Below are 20,099 nucleotides of genomic sequence, written 5' to 3'. Positions count from 1 at the left end.
ACGGGAAGGACGAAAAAGGAAATCTTTGACTTCCTAAATCATCCTGAGTTTGCAGAGAACGTTTTGTATGTGGAGCGACATCAAAGCAAAATCCTGATCCCTCACTCTACCTCGGTTACGAATTTAAAACGTCAACACCAAAACAAAAGGCACCAACTGTTTACAAAGAAACACCTTCCACTGCAAAGAGACCAAGACGTGATGTTGCTGTAAAACCACAAGAACAAGAAAGTGCAGCTCAGTCTGTTTGTCTTCTGCTCCTCTCGACTTAACAAACAGGATCTTGCTTTGTTGTCGCTCCAGATACAAAATGTTCACTGCAAACTCGGGATGATTTAGGCAGTCAGAGGTTTCCTTTTTCGTCGCCTTCGCTTTTCACTATTTTTCAATTCCGTTGGGAAGGGAAACAGTTTGAACGGAGGTTTGCAGTCACACACATCTGATTCCCTTTTGCATTTATGAAGTTCTCAAACTAGTGCAGGGGTGTCAAACTCAAATTCACAGAGGCCAAAATTAAAAACTGGGATTAATTCATGGGCCAAACTAAATATTTATTGAAAAATTTCAACAACATCTGCATGTTTTCTCTTCTTTTGAGATATGTAATGTTAAACCTTTTCTCATTAAAATAAATGTTTAATAATAATTTTGCTTAAACATTGAATCCAGGACAAGAAAAATATAAAATAATAACACATTTTCAATAAATAATGTCTCTATAGTTGATCTGTAGCCGGTGGGCAGCTCTAATACATAGCTGATATGATCTCGTGGGCCAAATATAATTATATCGTGGGCCAAATTTGACCCCCAGGCCTGAGTTTGACATGTCTGTTCTAGGGTGAACATATTTTCAAAATAACAAACTGCAACACCCCTGATTTGTGGCGTTTGGTAATAATAAAATTGTGAAATGAGTGTGTAATTAAGGAAAATTGTTCTGCACTTGGCGCTAATGTGAGTCAAAATAGTCACATTTTCTTTGTTGTTTTTGTTATTTTTAAGCAGCTTTTCCAAAACAAACGGCAATTTATGACTCTCTTTACTGTCGGCAGGGATCAAATTGGTCAAAAATAGGGACACCAGGGACGTTTCTTGTATAAAACTGGGATAAATCACTTTCTTTTGATAAATCTGTTGGGGACACAGGGCTCAAAACCGGGGACTATTGTGGGTAAATCGATCAAAACTTTAAACAAATACACAGAACGCAGATAAAACTCCAAGAATTCCAAGGGGACGACTAGTCAAAGGCAAATCCGCTTTTGTTTTTGTTTTGTTGCCTTAATCGTGCCGTGGTTTTTGCGTGACCTTTTAATACGGATCAATACTTGTCTGGTATGGGTCTAAATGTGCACTTTTCCCCCCAGCCGTAATGAAGTAACAAAGGGTTGATGTCAAACACAAACGCGCCGCCGCTTAAAAAGGTTTCCACGGTTTTATAGAATTCGCAGATGTTGAAAAATGAAATCAGAGGTCTCGGAGGCGGAGGGTCTGAATCAGGGCTGTCAGGTCTGGTTTCGTCCCGGAGAGACTCGCGCTCAGCTGTGTGGGCCCCGCCGAGACAGACGTGTGAGCGAGGGAGTCTGAAGGCAGCGCTCCCAGCCTGGATTTACACATTTTACTTTTATTATCATTAGGAATTTCCCCACTTAACGCTCAAGTCTTTTGTGTGAAGTCTAGGAAAACTTTTGAATGAAACAATATCTTTTTTTTTTTCCAGCTCTCGAGGTCAGAATAAGTCTGCTGTGGTTTTTCTGCGTCTTGTTATTAAGCGTTTTATTGTCCGGTAATCAGGCGGTGTGTGGTTAGCATGCTAGTTATATGCGTTACTGTCGTGGCAAAGTTCAGCAGAGTCCTGAAAACAGCTGCTGAAACGGGCGGGGTTTAACGTTCTGGAGTTTGGCGGGCGGGCGGTGACGACACACGGGCGCGTCACGTGAATCAAATGAACGACGAACGGGAGAAAAAAAATACATGACGCGCGTCCAGGTCGTCCGTCGCCCTGGAAACAAGTGGCATTTCCCGGTCTTTTCCTGGAACGATGGACCAGGCGGAGAGAGAGACTTTAGTGTATTTATTACAAAAAAAAAAAAACATTGCTCTGCACTCCTGGTTTAGTCCTGGTTTAGTCCTGGTTTAATGCTGGTTTAGACCTGGTTTAGTCCTTGTTTAGTCCTGGTTTTAGACCTGGTTTAGACCTGGTTTAACCTCCTGGTTTAGACCTTTAGTCCTGGTTTAGTCCTGGTTTAGACCTGGTTTAGACCTTTTAGTCCTGGTTTAGTCTGGTTTAGACCTGGTTAAGTCCTGGTTTCCTGGTTAGACCTGTTTAGAGACCTGGTTAAGTCCTGGTTTAGACTGGTTTAGTCCTGGTTAGACCTTTTAGTCCTTGGTTTTGTTTAGTCGTGGTTTAGACCTGGTTAAGTCCTGGTTTAATCCTGGTTTAGACCTGGTTTAGACCTGGTTTAGACCTGGTTTAGTCCTGGTTTAGACCTGGTTTAGTCCTGGTTTAGTCCTTGTTTAGTCATGGTTTAGACCTGGTTAAGTCCTGGTTTAATCCTGGTTTAGACCTGGTTTAGACCTGGTTTAGACCTGGTTTAGTCCTTGTTTAGTCCTGGTTTAAACCTGGTTTAGACCTGGTTAAGTCCTGGTTTAGACCTGGTTAAGTCCTGGTTTATACCTGGTTAAGTCCCGGTTTGGACCTGGTCCAGTCATGGTGAAGTCCTGGTCCAGTCCTGGTTTAGTTCTGGTCCAGTCCTGGTTTAGTTCTGGTCCAGTCTGGGTCCAGTCCTGGTGTAGTCTTGGCGATCGGCTCGGCGGTTTCGGTGTGTATATATTTATGCTAATGACACTGGTTTAGTCCTGGTTAAGTCCTGGTTTAGTCCTGCTTTAGACCTGGTCGAGTCCTGGTTCAGTCCTGGTTCAGTCCTGGTTCAGTCCTGGTTTAGTTCTGGTCCAGTCCTGGTCCAGTTGTAGAAAGTACAATATTCATTATTATTAGTTGTGCCTCTTACTGCTGCTACTTCCATCCTCTCTTTAGTATTGGGTTTAGTATTAGCTGCGTCTAGAATTCATAGTTTTATTATGTTGCCACTGGAGATCTGTATTGCATCATCTGACTAGACAGTACTTCTCCAGCTGTCAGCACAGATGGCTCGCACTGGCTAAGAGCAGGGTGGTTCCTTCTCATCTGACTTTGATAACCCTTTTAAAAGAGCTGGGTTTAGTGCCAGAGCAGAGCAGAGGAGGGACTCAGGGATCGGGGATAAGTGATAGCAGCACTATCTCTGTAGTCTGGGCCCACATGAGACCAGCACTCTCACCCAGGCCAAAATTATACATATATATTATAGATAGATGTATTATGTATAGGGTATATTTAGTATTGTGTCCAGTCAAGCAGTAACGGAGGGAAACAGGGGCAGATTTTTTACATTCAAATGTCTCTTATTCAGAAACTAGAGGGACTATTGAAATAAGTAAAGTATCAGAATGTAGGAAAGAGTTACACTCCAACAGGGTCAAGTTAAACCTGTGATATTCTTTCAAGTTGTTGACAAAAAATTTTAAAAACTCATGTCAGTAATGGAGGGAATGAAATATGCAGCACTTTTTGGGCAATAAATCCAAACAGTGATAACTCTTGGTTCTCACTTACATATCCTTAACAAACTGGTTTGAATATTTGCTTCATATAGTTTTCTACCATATGGTACAAGATTAGGTTGAAAAACCTCTTACTTTTTGAGTCATGAGATTTTTTATTAAGAAATGTCATGGTAACGGAGGGAAAAGTAACGGAGGGAAAATTGTGCAAACAAGTAGAAGGTGCAGGATTTTACATAATTTGTCAACTTTTTTCTTCCGAATACTTTAATATTACTTCAAAATGAAAGGAAACTATTTCTATAAAATATGTCAGTCCTTCCAAGCAAATTTTTATCATTTTAAATACATTTCTTTTTTTTTTAATCATGTACCTTCATCAACAGTTCAAAGATGGAATAACACAAGATATGATGAAATACATCCATTTATTTACATGATTTTCAGGTCTTTGAAATTTGTGAAATAATTTTTGTTCCATGTTTCATACATGGTCTGTTTAAAACGTATGTAACTTTAGAACCAAAAATGGTACAGAAAAAAGGTCAACAGTTTCATAAACTAGAGTACATATGTATCTGTTCAATACATTTTTATATCAGATGCATTAACTTGAATTTTTGGCCTTGTGTTTACTTCTGCTTGACCGGGCCCTATTATAACACGCAGGCTGTAATACCTGTGTAAAAACTAGTGTTATAGTCAAGACAAAGCGAGACCAAGACCAGTCTGAGACCACATGGTCCCAAGACTAGGACAAGACCAAGACCTCTGAGGGTCGAGACCGAGACAAAACCAAGGCTTTTAAAGGTCGAGACTGAGACAAGACTGAGACCACAGCCCATCGAAACCAAATCAATCCCATCTTTGTCATTTCCTACTTTTATTTATATTTTACAGATAATTTGGCACATTTATATCAATATTTTTATAAATCTATCCCCATTTGATCTGATTAATGTTCATTTAAGCTTAAAATAGGCCAAGCAAACCGTGTTGCACACTTTTTTGGACCCTGACCCTGAGAACTCCTTCTTTAATCCAACTTCCTCTGGCACTTTACAGAAAGCAACTTCAACGTGAATCAAGTGGATTTTTTCAAGTTCATAACATTTACAGTTACATTCAGTTACAAGTTTTGCTGTGACATTGACCAAACCGAGACCATCTTTGTCATTTCATACATTTATTTGTATTTTACAGTTATTTTGGCACATTTATATCAATGTTTTTATAAATTTATCTCCATTATCTCTGATTAATTTAGGTATAAAATAAGCCAAGCAAATTGCACTGCACTTAAATTCTCTGTGCATCTTTTTTGGACCCTCACCCACAGTTTGAGAGCCCATTCTTTAATCCCATTTCCACTGGCACTTTACAGAAAACTGCTTCAAAGTTAATCAAGTGAGTTTTTTCCAGTTCATAACATTTACAGTTACATTATCTTACTGGTTTTTATAGTGATTTTTAACAGCCTCTGCTCATTTACCAGCCTTAACGAAATATGCTCGCACCCGTTGAGTGTCAGACCTCAAGTCCGAGACAAGACCAAGATCTCTTGAGGCCGAGACAAGACCAAGACTGTAAAAAAAGCAGTCGAGGCCGGTCTCGGGAAGCCTGATTTATCAGCCGGTTTCACTTCGTAGAAACTGTCTGACCTCACAGTATTAGTATTTGTTCTCTCAACGGTCGGCTGGTAGTTTTTTAATTTAACCAATCACTGCTAATTGGTCGTGACGTATGTAATGCGCCGCTAATGGGGCTAACTGGTATATTAAGCTTTTCCCAAATCCCATAGGAAGAAGGACAATAACGTCTTTCCCCTTGATAAAATTCACTGAACATTCTCTTTGTTCCGGCTTTAAATCATCGAATAGTTGCAACACAAAATATATGTCTCTTTGCTGATTGGCTTGTGCCTGAACTTGCACTTCCGGCGTTTTTACGAACCATCTAGTGCAGGGGTGTCAGACTCATTTTGGTCCGGGGGCCGTATATAACCTACTTTGATCCCAAAGGGGCTGGATCAGAAAACTCATGTCATATAAACCACAAAAATAACAATAAGTTCAAATATTTGTGCAGAGAAACGCAAATCTATTACAGAAATCTTTTTTAATTGATTAATTCTTTCTTATTATAATATTATAATATTATGAACAACCTGAAACTTTAAGAAAAATTCAATTTCAACACAATGTTTTAACATGAACTTGTATGCAAACAGGAATAAGTCCATTTTTCTTGGAAAATCCTGCACTCAGCTCCACTTTTCTCATGTTGGACATTTTTCTGATGAGGGTGTCACGGTCAACAGTCAAAAACGATCGTCGTCCTTTAAGAGCGTTTGGAAAGAGACAAGTCTTCAGTGCTGCTGCTCTGGTGGGAGGGGCCACGTACAGAGACGCTGGAGACGCTGCTGTGATAAACACCACAGAAAATTAACAATATTTTAATAGAAAATATAATTAAAATATTTTAGTAGAAAATCACCCAAGGGCCACATTAAAGGTCTTGGAGGGCCAGATCTGGCCCCCAGGTCTTATGTTTGTCACCTGTGGTCTAGTGTATTTTGATTCCTGTCCTAGTCGTTGGAGAGAAATGGAATTGAGTGGAGGCACTAGATGGTGCTAGCCTGGCTAGGTCTCGAGTACTACAACAATAATAATGAATGCCAGAGACAGACAATCATTTTGGTCACTATTGGCTGAACTATATCTTGAATGAATTTAAATAAATAAATAAATTTGTCTTATATTTCATCAGTCACTTGTCCTACACTTGCACTGTTTGGTTATCACAATCAGAACACAACGCTCAGCCAAACGCAAAGTTTACGCAGCAGCACAACCAGATCCGCTCCTCACGCCCAGCCCCAACAACATCAGCAAAACTACAATTAGAAGCTACAGTCATGACACAAACACGTGGCATAAATGAACTCATTTACACTCAAACATTTATGCAATATTTAACCATAACAAATATATAACACTATTTACCTTTGAGATTTCATCCTGCGATTTGCCAAAAACGAAAGAAAAGTCTCTTTTCTTCTCCACAGGACCAAATCTGAGTGTATCCTCTGTCCGCTGTCCTCTTGGTTCTGTCTCTAAAAGTGTATTATTGTCTAACAGATGAAACTGATCCAAGTCCTGGTCCAACAAGGACAAAAGGGACAGACTGGGACCAAACATCAGGGTCTTTCACACAGGAAGTGAATCAGTAGTGGAGTTTTTGTTACTGTGTTCAACTGTTGCAGAATAAACAGATGTCAAATGTGTCTTTTGAAGCACTTCTCAAAATACGACCGTGCAACTCAAAATAACCCTGACGGCGAATACATCGTCTGCAAAAATGTTGACTCGTAGCTCTTGACTAATAGCACTAATATTTTTGTTTGTCTTCGCGTAACAAATGTGTGTAACAGATTTTGTGGCTCTACGACAAAACTGACGACAAAGAATGTACCTCTGCAGCAAAGAATATCCCTCTGATTTCCATGTTAGTAATAAGAAACTTTAGGGATGTAACGATATCCAAATCTCACGGTACCATATTTATTGCGATATTTTGGAGAGGCTGATATAATAATAGACGAGACTTTGCTTTTAAAATACCTTGACAATATTTTGGTGTTAATTGCTACTATAAAACGATGCATTTAAGCAAAGCAACTTGTAATTCAATATATTGTGACAGTTCACGATATTATTGTGAGACTTTTGACGATACGATATCCAATCCAGGCCAAGTTTATTTGTATAGCACATTTTATAAACAAAACAGTTCCCAAAGTGCTTCACATAGCAATGTAAGACAGTTTAACTCTTAAAAAAATAAAAAAAATAATAATAATAATAATAATAAATAAAATCAAAATAAAATCATAAAAAAATAAAAATAAAAATAACAAAGAAAAGAAAAAAATAAAATAAAAAAATGAAGTAAACAAATTAAAACTGTTCACTTTGGGTTGCTGTTCGTACGTGGAGGGGCAGAGCGTTCCAGAGTTTGGAGCCGACCACAGAAAAGACCCTGTCCCCCTGGTTTTAAGTCTCGTTTTAGGCGCCATGAGCTGTAACTGACCCTCGGACCTCAAAGCGCATGTGGGTCTGGATTCTGAATGTTAATTTTCAATGTTGCCATAAACATGTTAACTGTGTTGCTTAATTGTTAATCATTGAGTTTCACAGACTTCACTTTGGACATTCACTTGAACACTGGAAGTCAAAGCATGACGAAGCTGTCATTTTTGAAGTTCATTCGATGTTTGTGAAACATGACTGCATTGAGCCACAACACTTCACTGAAGAACTACAAAAGAGGCAGTACACGTCCTGACACACACAAGCAAAACTGTACAAGCACTAAAATGTTTATAAGGTTTTTAAATGTTTTATAATTTAAGCATTTGGTGAAGCATTTTTTCAGGTAACAACTATCAAAGGAACTACTACACGGGTCACTCACTTTCATCCAGTCAGGAATATTGTTTGCTAAGAGTCGTGGGAATCCAAGTACCTGAAACTATGCCACGAAGGTTTGATTCTCGGCCATTTTCAAAGCGTGAGAAATAGCGTGGAGAGAAATCTGAAGAAACAACCGCCTGACACTATCCCAGAGACAGTAATTTATGTGAAATGATGTAATGTCATAGCAGCAGATGGGACAAAGGCTACGTTCAGACTGCAGGGTTTAACGCTCAATTCCGATTTTTTTGTGAAATCCGATGTTTTTGCGAGGTCGTTCACATTTCCAATTAAATGCGTCTTGTATGTGTCTCCAGTGTGAACATTAAACGGCCCGAAAGTGTCCCACATGTGACACTGGAGACACGACAATCAGCCGCAGTGAGCGTGCTCTGTGTTTACAGAAGTTGTCCAAACATGGACGCAGCATCGAGCATCCTGGAGATTTTAAAGTTCCAGAACATGAACAACTTACTTGTTTTAAGGAGGAGATTGAGAAGGAGAAGGACGAGGTTTTTGGTCGTGGTGTTTTGTGGGGCAGCGGCAGCGACGTCCGTTGAAACGAACGTGTGGATGTGGAGACGGAGCCAAGAGTGGTGAGTGGTGATGTGCTTCGCTTCAGTGACACGGAGTTCATTAACAATTTTCACCTACTTCAGCGCAGAATAGTGACATTTGTGGCTTGTTGATAACGTGTAGGTGGATGAATGCACTTTGGGCGTTCACACTGAAGTCGCATGCCAAAAGATCAGATATGTGTGCTGTAGTTACAGTGAAGCCAAGTGCTACATACACTTTATGTACAGTTTGTTCTCTGCAGTTGTGTGTACTTTTGCTCGATGTAAAAAACCCCAACACTATAGCACTTATCCTCTCTGTGCACGCTCTGACAGTGAGAGCGTCACTGCCAACTACTGTAGTGGATGTGCAATTACACTTTATTCTAGTACAGCAAAAAAAAAAAACATGTTCCCCCGAGGTCACACACACCTCCCCCTGGCATCGCAGAGGCTGTTAAAATAATGTTTTGTGCAGCAATTGGTGAGTCTGAACCAAATATCGGCCTTGGGCTACACTTTTCCCTCAAACTTGTTCCTCACTCATGGTTAAAGGGCCGTTATTACTCTGTTTTCTGATTTTCTATGTTATAATGTTGTTTCCTCATCACAAACAGACCTGGAGGTGTGTTTTGTTTCATTCACACATGTTTAACACACAAACTTGCATAATTAGGCTGAGTTCTTCTCTTAAACAGAAAACACTGCACCTTATGATAGTGTCACAGTACATGAGACCGGTTTTGGTCTTGAGACCGGCCTCAAGACCGTTTTTTTACAGTCTTGGTCTCGTCTTGGACTTGACTCCGTTTGGACTCAGTCTTGTTTTGGTCTTGATGGCGCTTGGTCTCGGTCTTGTCTCGGTCTAATGGGACTTGGTCTTGGTCTTGACAGCACTTGGACTCGGTCTTGTCTCGGTCTTAACAGCGCTTGGTCTCGGTCTTGTTTCGGCCTAATGGGATCTGGTCTTGGTCTTGTCTCGGTTTTGACAGCGCTTGGTCTCGGTCTTGCCTCGGTCTGAATGGAGCTTGGTCTTGGTCTTGTCTTGGTCTGGATGGCACTCGGTCTCGGTCTTGTCTCGATCTCGATGACACTTGGTCTTGGTCTTGTCTCGGTCTGAATGGAGCTTGGTCTTGGTCTTGTCTTGGTCTGGATGGCACTCGGTCTCGGTCTTGTCTCGATCTCGATGACACTTGGTCTTGGTCTTGTCTCGGTCTGAATGGAGCTTGGTTACGGTCTTATTTCGGTCTTGATGGCTCTTGATCTTGTTTCGGTCTTGATGGCGCTTGATCTTGTTTCGGTCTTGATGGCGCTTGGTCTCGGTCTTGTCTCGACCTAATGGGACTTGGTCTCGGTCTTGTCTCAGTCTTGACAGCACTTGGACTCAATCTTGTCTCAGTCTCAATGGCGCTTGGTCTCGGTCTTGTCTTGGTCTCGATGACACTTGGTCTCGGTCTTTTCTCAGTCTTGATGGTGCTTGGTCTCGGTCTTTTCTCAGTCTTGATGGTGCTTGGTCTCGGTCTTGTCTCGGTCTCGATGACACTTGGTCTCGGTCTTTTCTCAGTCTTGATGGTGCTTGGTCTCGGTCTTGTCTTGGTCTCGATGACACTTGGTCTCGGTCTTTTCTCAGTCTTGATGGTGCTTGGTCTCGGTCTTGCCTCAGTCTCGATGACACTTGGTCTCGTTCTTGTCTTGGTCTCGATGACACTTGGTCTCGGTCTTTTCTCGGTCTCGATGGCGCTTGGTCTTGGCTTTTCTCAGTCTTGATGGCGCTTGGTCTCGGTCTTGTCTCGGACTCGAGGTCTGACACCCAACCAGTGTGATAAAATTTCATTACGGCCGGTAAATGTGCAGACGCTGCTCAACATCACTGCAAAACCTTTAATTGAATGTAACTGTAAATGTTATGAACTTGAAAAAATCCACTTGATTCACTTTGAAGTTGTTTTCTGTCAAGTGCCAGAGGAAGTTGGATTAAAAAAGGAGTTCTCAGGGTCAGGGTCCAAAAAAGTGTGCAGCACAGTTTCCTTGGCCTATTTTAATCTTAAATGAACATTAATCAGATTAAATGGAGATAGATTTATAAAAATATTGATATATATGTGCCAAAATATCTGTAAAATATAAATGAAAGTAGGAAATTACAAAAACGGTCTTAATTTGGTCTCGGGCCGTGGACTTGGTCTTGGTCTTGATTAGTGCGGTCTTGACAAGGTCTTGACTCCTTGTGATGTCATGTGGTAATACAGGGAGTTCTCCACTGTGTTTTTAAACTCCATACACCTTCACTAGAATCATTTGGATATTTTCAGCCCTGGATTAACTCTGTCCACGGAACAAAAGTTGGAACAGAGCATTTTGAGCTTTGGAGATTTAGACCGACTAATAATAAAGGATTTACTCAAACTTGTGCAAATGAAACAAAAAATAACTCCAGGTCTGTTTTGGATGAGGTAACAACTTTATAACTTGGCTTAAAGCTCACAAGGACCTTTAACCCTTACGTACTATTTGGGTTAATTTTGACCCGTTTTGACATTCAACAGTAGTAAAAATACACTAAACATCATTCTTTGATCCTGAAATTTGAGGACTTTTCCAAAATTTTGCCAAAATACACAAAAATGAAAATATTTTAAAATGTTATACTTTTATATACCACTGCTTTGAATGCATTGACTAGTTTGAAATAAGCATAATAATAAAATAATTAAAAAATAAGCATAATGGCTGCAGTGGATAAAAATGGTTATATTATAAATTTCAACAGTTCCAGAATATTCATGTCAGTTTCAAATGCAATAAATATCATCATCATATTGGCTTTTATGTTTTTATTTGTTTTGTAAAACAGGACATGACGCTGTGTGATAGCAGATGTTTTTCTCAAAAAACGAGTGCTGTAAAACTTACAAAAATATGCTCTTCCTGCTCTCCGAAACATTATATTTATATATTACACATATTTATTCATGTGGGACAGTCTATTTATTTGGTTTAGACACTTACTGTAAGGGAATTCTTGGTCCGGGCCAAATTTGACCTGGACCACACTGTGAAGGCTTAAGAAATGAACAGTATGTAAGGGTTAAAATAACCATGTCTTAACATTTGTGTTTCCTTAGTCCCTGTCAGACCTCGTCACTCCCTGCCCAGAAACACCACCTCTGCCCACCGCGCTGCTCGTGTGAACCGGACACTTCACCCGTCTGCTCCGGCCCGCCTCAGGACCCAGCACTCCTCCGCCCCGTCCAGCGCCAAATCCCCCCTCTCCAGGACGCTACGCCGGGCCCCCCAGTCCTCCTCGGGGCCCCGGCAGCCCGAGAGGTACTCCGCGGAGACCCCCCTGCTGGAGAAGAGACGCTATTACAACTCCAGGCTTCAGGCGGACCAGAGGAGGCACAGGCAGGCTCCCAAACTAAGTAAGGAAATGGACAACAGTTTTGGAGAAGTATGGAAGAGTAGTGCTGCCAACTGAGTATTAGGGTTGTCAAAAATATTGCGATCGGCATGGTTTTAACACAAGACAGGCTTCACGGGGCCATTATCTACTTCCACTGCCCAGGATTAATGCCCTGAAAAGAACTGTTATGTTCAGAGTTTTGGAACACACTTACCCAAACCTTAACTGAACCAAGTTTTAAGAAAAATGTTGACGAAATACACTGGAGATTGTACATTTATATTTTTACAATTATATTTGGTCCATACGTATAATGAATTTACTTTTATGTAAAATATCAATATAAATATCTCTGTAAAGACTAATGGGGAACCAAGAAATAAATCAACTAAAAAGTATAGAAAATCAGATGCTAAAACTAGTATCAAAACTAGACTCATTTGAGCAGGTATCGATACTAAAAAAGGACAAGTACGACCATTTAATGTGGAAAATCACATTATATTGTTTAAAGAAAGAGTGTTTTTAATTGTTATTGTGGTATCAGTATCTATTCTTTAATATGGTGACAACGCTACTAAGTATACATACATTTTACATAACCTGTGGGTCTCCATGGATATGTTATTGTTTTGTTAGGAATGTTCCACAGTATGGCATTACCTGTATATCTTGCTTTTATTCAATTACAGGCAGTGTTGGGGAGTAACAGATTACATGTACTGGAGTTACGTAATCAGAGTACAAATTATGAGTAACTGTATTCAGTTACAGTTACTGTTTCAGTGAGAGGTAATTGGATTACAGTTACTTTGTTGAAATAAATGGATTACAAGACGGTATTTTCCTGTTTTTACATTTTGGGCTAAACCAGGACTAAATCCAGGACTAAACTAGGACTAAAACCAGGACTAAATCAGCACTAAACCAGGACTAAACCAGGTCTAAAATCAGGACTAAATCAGGACTAAACCAGGACTAAACCAGGTCTAAAAGCAGGACTAAATCAGGACTAAACCAGGACTAAACCAGGTCTAAAAGCAGGACTAAATCAGGACTAAATTGAGGACTAAACTAGGACTAAAACTAGGACTAAAACCAGGTCTAAAACCAGGACTAAATCAGCACTAAACCAGGACTAAACCAGGTCTAAAAGCAGGACTAAATCAGGACTAAACCAGGACTAAACCAGGTCTAAAATCAGGACTAAATCAGGACTAAATTGAGGACTAAACTAGGACTAAAACTAGGACTAAAACCAGGTCTAAAACCAGGACTAAATCAGCACTAAACCAGGACTAAACCAGGTCTAAAAGCAGGACTAAATCAGGATTAAATTGAGGACTAAACTAGGACTAAAACTCGGACTAAAACCAGGTCTAAAACCAGGACTAAATCAGCACTAAACCAGAACTAAACCAGGTCTAGACAATCTACCTAAAAGTAGAGTGGACATAATTTAAGGCAGCAGTGATCTTATATAAAAAATAATTTCTCTATCAATAATATTTTTAATATGTTTAAGTAAAGACTGGACTTTTTATTGTCTTTTAACAGACAAAACAAAACATCTTATGTTAAGATTTCCTGGTCTTTGTTTCTCTACAGCAAACAGTCGCTTATTCATGGAGACTTGGGCTCAACAGACAATTTGAAGAGAACAAACAAGAATTTTCAGGATGTGGTTGCTTCATTCATGTCGTTTTAAAAACCATGACAATATCAAGTAATCCAAAGTATTCAGATTACGTTACTCACTGAAAGTAATTTAATGGATTACGTTACAAACTACATTTTGGAGGTATGTAATCTGTAATCTGTAGGGGAATACATTTTAAAAGTCACCTTCCCAACACTGATTACAGGTGTGTTTATTGCTCAAAAATAACGTGAAAGCATGTGTTCTTACTGTGAGTGTGATCCCCTCTCCAGAGATCTAGTATAGCACCTTCACCTTCTTGTGTCCATGGAGATAGATTAGTTTAATTGCTGGGTTTCAGATAACATCACAACATTCTATAGGCCAACGATATTTAATACAGATGGGTAAGGTTAGCCAGGCTGGTGCCACCTAGTGCCTCCGTTCAATTTCATTTCTCTCCAGCCACTAGGTCAGGAATCAGAATACACTAGACGGTTTGCAAGAACATCGGAAGTTGTAGACCGCGCACCGGCCAGTCAGTCACTTTAGTGGTACAGTACAACAGTAAAACAAAGCGGTTGAGATGGATGTAGACGAAGACAGACATTCTGTGTCGGCAATGATTCCCGAGATCGAGGATTTTCACTCTCTGCTTTGTTTGCTGTTGTGCTGGCAATTACTTGGACAGATTCATGCTTGGACACCACTGAGCGTTTCGGCGTATTGCAGTTGTCACGATCAAATAGCATCGATTGGTTAAATAAAAAAGTACCCGCCTACCGTTGAGCGAATGAATCTTAATGCTGCGAGGTCAGACGGTTTCCACAAAGTGAAACCGGCTGATGAATCACGCTACCAGTAAACAGGCTTATTACATCGATTCATATGGCCATGCAGAATATCAACTGAACCGATATTTGTAAGCTGATATCCAAAACACAACATTTTTTAGTATCTGCGTTGATATCCGATACTAGTATTGAATCAATGCTTCGCTGCAGATAAAATTATATTGCCACATAAGTCTGTGGTCTAGTTTTTTAGCTTTAGTCACTAATAGAAATGACCCGGTTCAGTATTTGTGAATTTACCTTTTAGATATTTCATGGCAAAATACAATGTTATCAATAGGAACACATGCAATGTCAGTGCATTACATCATTACGTTATCTAGTCTGAAAACTACAAGGTAGATTCTCCGCTAGAAAAATGACAAACTGCACTTTTAAATGACGATAATGTACAATACTTGAATATATTACAGATTTGAACATATAAAATGCACTCAGTTTTGGTTGTTGGCAGTCAGTACGCTTCCATACTGAACAGCTGGTGTAGTGTATAGTGCGTGCCCAGTTCCTAGTGTAAACTCCACTTCCTGGTGTCCTTTTTCGTTCGTAGCCTCTGAGTCGGTTCATGTGGTGTCACTGCAGGCTCCCAACAAACCAGGACAGAGCCCAGCCAGCAGAGGAGCAGCCAAAGCGCACATACCAGGTACATGATCGCAATACTCTCTGACAACAGCAATGAAAACAACTTAACAGCGACAAAAGCATGGACGTTTTTCTGAGTATAAAAGTTACACGTCGCAAGTAGCAGGCTATTGTCATTTGGAGATAGATAAATAGATAAATACACGTATCGTTTTCTTATGTAACTTAAATTATTTTTTGGGTAGAGTCGGTTTAGAAACAGAGGAGACTGGACTTTCTCCGTCGCGCCTCCTAAACTTTGGAATGTTCTCCCTCTCCACATTACAAACTCTCCCAAAGCGAAATTTTTAAAGGTCTCTATGGCTTCTGACTCTAACAAAATTAACAAAATTGACCTATTTAAGTGAGTTAACTGTGTAATTTCTTGCTCAATGTTTTTTATTGGTGATATTTTTGGAGATTTATAAAACACTTTGGTTGTTTTAAATGTGATATAAATACATTGGCTTGGCTTGACACTTTTTATTTGGACACAGTCGCTCACAAATCACAATATATTATAGGGTCCGTCCATATGAAATCAGCCAGCCATTGTAGATTTGACTGAAAAAAAATTCAAAAAATTTCTGAAATGACCAAATGAAAGAATCTAAAATTTTAACTCAATCCCTTCAGACATTCCTGAGTTATGGTCCGTTGAAATTTTGGAAATCTTAATTTATAAGCATTTTTGATAGACCATAACTTCATAAAAAATAGAGCTAGGAAGCTGAAAATTTGTATTATTGTAGATTCTGGGTCATAGATTCTAAAAATATTGTCAAATATGGGGTATCTTTATTAAGAGGGATGCTGTGGGCCCCCAAAATCTCACATTTGGTTGCCGCTCAGTTTTTTTGTTGTTGTTTTTCAATTTTTGAGGTCCAAGATTTATTTACTCCAAGCAGATATTTGCAAACTAACTGCTGAACCTGAATATTTGAGAGAATGACCATTTCTGACAACAATCTCGCACTTTTCTGAGCTTTCATGTGGATGGTGTAGAGTCCCAAATATGGCCACAAACCAGATTTTTACCTTTTTTGGCCTCTTCTTTAGACCCTCGGTTCACCTCGTGGGCACAGATACAGGTTGATAAAATTTTTACCAGAGAAACTTTGGCATATTCTGATTAGTTTAAAGTAATAAAAAAACCATCTACTGTTAATTTCCTTTATTTCAGACAGAATTTTTGAAAATGAGCTCTCACGGGTCATTTTTGGTGGAGCTTAAGCACTTTTCCACCTGCCAGAAAGGTTCAATTACCTTTAATAACCTTAAACACTAGTTGCTTGTTATAAAGGAAGACAATTGCTTTCCTTGAAAACGGCTGATTTCATACGGACAAACCCTATAATAACAAAGCGTATTATCGGTATTATAAGTTCTAAATCAGCAGCAGAAATACCAAGAGACATTTCAAAATACTCGCCTTTACCTCACTCATAGCCCGACTCTGGGAATCTGCTCCAGTTCCTTTAATATCTCAGTGGTTTCGTGATGTCTTAGGATTTCTTAAATTAGAAAAGATTAAAGTTTTGAACAGAAATTGGGTTTGTTTATGGAATACTGCAAATCATTAAAAATTCTGCCTTTAGACGAATAGACTGATCCTCCCCCACCTACTGTCTTCTCTTCTCTCTCTCTTCCTCTCTCTCTTTACCTTTTTTAATTTTATTTATTTATTTATTTTTTTTTTTTTTTCACCATCATAGTTATTATTATCTTTTGATTGTTTGCCTTTACTTCATTTTTTGATAATATTTGGAGTTGGTATTTATTATTAAGATGGTGTTTTCCTTTTGAAAATAAGAAAAATATAAAAGGAAAAATAATTGTGATTTGTAAATCTTGTATGAGTATATTGTGATTCCTTAATAAAAATATTAATAAAAAAATAAAAAAAAGAAATACCAAGAGACTGGTGTCAAATAAGGCGTAATTATATAAAAGTAAATGTACAAGTAAAAATAGAATAAAAATCAAAATATAGTCATAAAAATATAAGATAAGATAAAATAAGATATGCCTTTATTAGTCCCACAGTGGGGAAATTCCAGTGTTGCACCGCACAATTTCAGAACAGCAGGAAAAGGTAACACAGATAATAAATAATAGCTTAAAATAATTTAAAAATAGACTTAAAAATAATTGCACATGGTTAACTCAGCTACACTTGAAAAAAAGAGGAATAAATCTGTGTTTTTTTTTCTGCAGAGCCCCCTCCAGAGTACGAGGCTCGGGACATCAGCGTGAGAGTCATGTCCCCCAAGTCGGTGCTCATCTCGTGGGTCGACCCTGCGGTGGAGATGGGCAAAGTGGAGCCTGGGACCGCACGGTAACACTGGAGCTCTCGTGTCGGAATAATAGCTTAAAGGTTGTAAGGAGGATTTTTTTAAGGGAAGAGAAATACAGCGACAGTCCTTGTGCGCGTTCAGAATCACTGTTGAAGTTTCCTGTCTAGAAGTAATTCAGCGACAGACGCGTCAGTTTTTAGACCCTTCGTCTGCTTCGGTCGCGCCATCGCTGGACGAGATCTCCAAGAATCACCTCAGTTTGGCTTTGCTCCTTTTCCCCCATCTCTTCTTCTTTCAGCGACCTCAAAAACGGACTTTCTTTTGCGGCGAACCGGTCGTGGATTCTCGTCCGCCGTCGCGACAAACTTTGTGCGAAATGCGAGGAAGCGACAGTTCAAAAAAGCCTCTAAGAACCTCTGCGTAAACCACGTAATCCCCGCGCTCCGACGAGTCAGTTACACTAGAGAGTTTGATTGACAACCCAACAGCCAATAGAAAATGAGGGAGCCTCGTTTTCTATTGGCTGATGTTTATCTGGCCTCAACACGTCCACAGTTGATAGATTTTCGTTCTTTTTTTTTTTTGGTCATCATAATTACAAAGCTGCTGCGTCTCTGTAATGGTGTTTTAATCTTTCACTGACAGTTTGAAACTAAAAAAAAATACTCCATACAACCTTTAATTTCTCTTTTAAATGAACCATAATATAAATAAAATGAGCTGTAGATGCTGTAGAATAAATAAATAAAACTGTTATTCAAGTAAAAGTATTGCTGAAGTCAAAGTATTGAAGTACCTGCTTAAAAATGCACTTAAAGAGTGAAAAGTAAACGTTTAATGGATTTCAAATGATTCAGTTGATTTTGTTAATTTTTCTAACTGTTTTGTGTTTTTGCGTGTTTGGTTTTTGGGACATTGAAGTTAAATTAAATGCGCTAAAAATAAGTCTCAGCCATTTCAGCAGGTCTCAAACCATAAAGAAAAGAGCTTTTTATTTTCAGTCCAGATCTAAAATTTAGTGGAGTAGAAAGTACAGATACATGCGCTCAAGCGAAGTAAAGTAAAAGTAAAAAGTATCCAAAGTAAAGTACACATACTGCAGTCTAATTTGGCTATGCTTCCATTGTAGGGAGTATTATACCTCTGATGATGTATGTATGTACGATAACAAGAACTGAGATGGCAGTAAGTGCAGTAGATACAACACAGGAATGGAAGTTATAGTAGTTTGGTATTCGTAATGATTCCTAGATATGTTCATTATTTAACCCTTTAACATATAAAAACAAAAAAGAAAAACTTAGTGTAAATATGTCTTACCGGCAGTGTTGGGGAGTAACAGATTACATGTACCGGAGTTACGTAATCAGAGTACAAATTATGAGTAACTGTATTCAGTTACAGTTACTGTTTCAGTCAGTGGGAATTGGATTACAGTTACTTTGTTGAAATAAACGGATTATTTTCACTGCGGTATTTTCCCCCCCTTTTCTTTTTTTCTCAGTAATTCCACTCATTGCCGGACACTAAACCAGGTCTAAACCAGGTCTAAACCAGGTCTAAAACCAGGTCTAAACAAGGACTAAAACCAGGTCTCAACAAGGACTAAATCAGGACAAAAACTAGTACTAAAACCAGGTCTAAACCAGGACTAAAACCAGGTCTAAACCAGGACTAAAACCAGGTCTAAACCAGGACTAAAACCAGGTCTCAACAAGGACTAAATCAGGACAAAAACTAGTACTAAAACCAGGTCTAAACCAGGACTAAAACCAGGTCTAAACCAAGACTAAAACCAGGTCTCAACAAGGACTAAATCAGGACAAAAACTAGTACTAAAACCAGGTCTAAACCAGGACTAAAACCAGGTCTAAACAAGGACTAAAACCAGGTCTCAACAAGGACTAAATCAGGACAAAAACTAATACTAAAACCAGGTCTAAACCAGGACTAAAACCAGGTCTAAACCAGGACTAAACCAGGTCTAAACCAGGTCTAAAACAGGATTTAACAGGACTAAACCATGCTATGTGGACCGTGTCTCCTTCTCTTCTATCAATATTTTTAATGTGGTTAAGTAACGAATGGGCTTTTCATTGTTTTTTAGCAGACAGAACATCTTACGTGAAGATATCCGAGTCTTTGCTTTTCTACAGCAAATCAAGTCATCCAAAGTACTCAGATTACATTACTCACTTTAAGTAATTTAATGGATTCTGTTACAAACTACATTTTGGGGTATGTAATCTGTAGGGGAGTATATTTTAAAAGTAACTTTCCCAACACTGCTTACCGGTACTTTCCATGTATTAAACAAAATGTGATCTACTAATTGTAACAGGCCTGTCCAAAGGAAGTAGTTATATGACAGTCAGGAACAGAAGTCGTTGTAATTCTTTTTTTCTTTTTGGTTCTTGTCGCAGGTCGTACACGGTGCGGTACAGGGAGAAGGGCGAGTCTGCGCGCTGGGAGTACAAGGACAGCGCTCAGAGGAGGATGATGATCCCTGACCTGTCTGCAGACGGCATGTACGAGTTCTCTGTGCGCATCAACCACGAGAACAACCAGGGCAAGTGGAGCGTGTCCGTGTTCCAGAGGACGCCCGAGTCTGGTACGACCACACCGACGCTCACTCACACACAGGGAC

General features: G+C 39.3%; 1 protein-coding gene across 1 annotated transcript in view; it reads left to right on the top strand.

Annotated features, from left to right (window-relative positions):
* fndc1 (fibronectin type III domain containing 1) overlaps positions 1-20,099 on the top strand; it is a 181,549-nt gene that overhangs the window by 25,765 nt on the left and 135,685 nt on the right. The window contains exons 4-7 of the mRNA XM_055149766.1: positions 11,764-12,060; positions 15,085-15,177; positions 17,373-17,493; positions 19,876-20,063. Of these exons, the coding sequence (XP_055005741.1) occupies positions 11,764-12,060; positions 15,085-15,177; positions 17,373-17,493; positions 19,876-20,063 (699 nt within the window). The remainder of the gene's footprint in view (positions 1-11,763; positions 12,061-15,084; positions 15,178-17,372; positions 17,494-19,875; positions 20,064-20,099) is intronic.

Source organism: Boleophthalmus pectinirostris, unplaced genomic scaffold, assembly GCF_026225935.1.
Source record: "Boleophthalmus pectinirostris isolate CB_2022bp ecotype Guang Dong unplaced genomic scaffold, ASM2622593v1 HiC_scaffold_13, whole genome shotgun sequence".
NCBI classification, from domain to species: domain Eukaryota; kingdom Metazoa; phylum Chordata; class Actinopteri; order Gobiiformes; family Gobiidae; genus Boleophthalmus; species Boleophthalmus pectinirostris.
The sequence above is the reverse complement of the archived record's forward strand: the minus strand, read 5'-3'. Positions and strand labels throughout refer to the sequence as shown.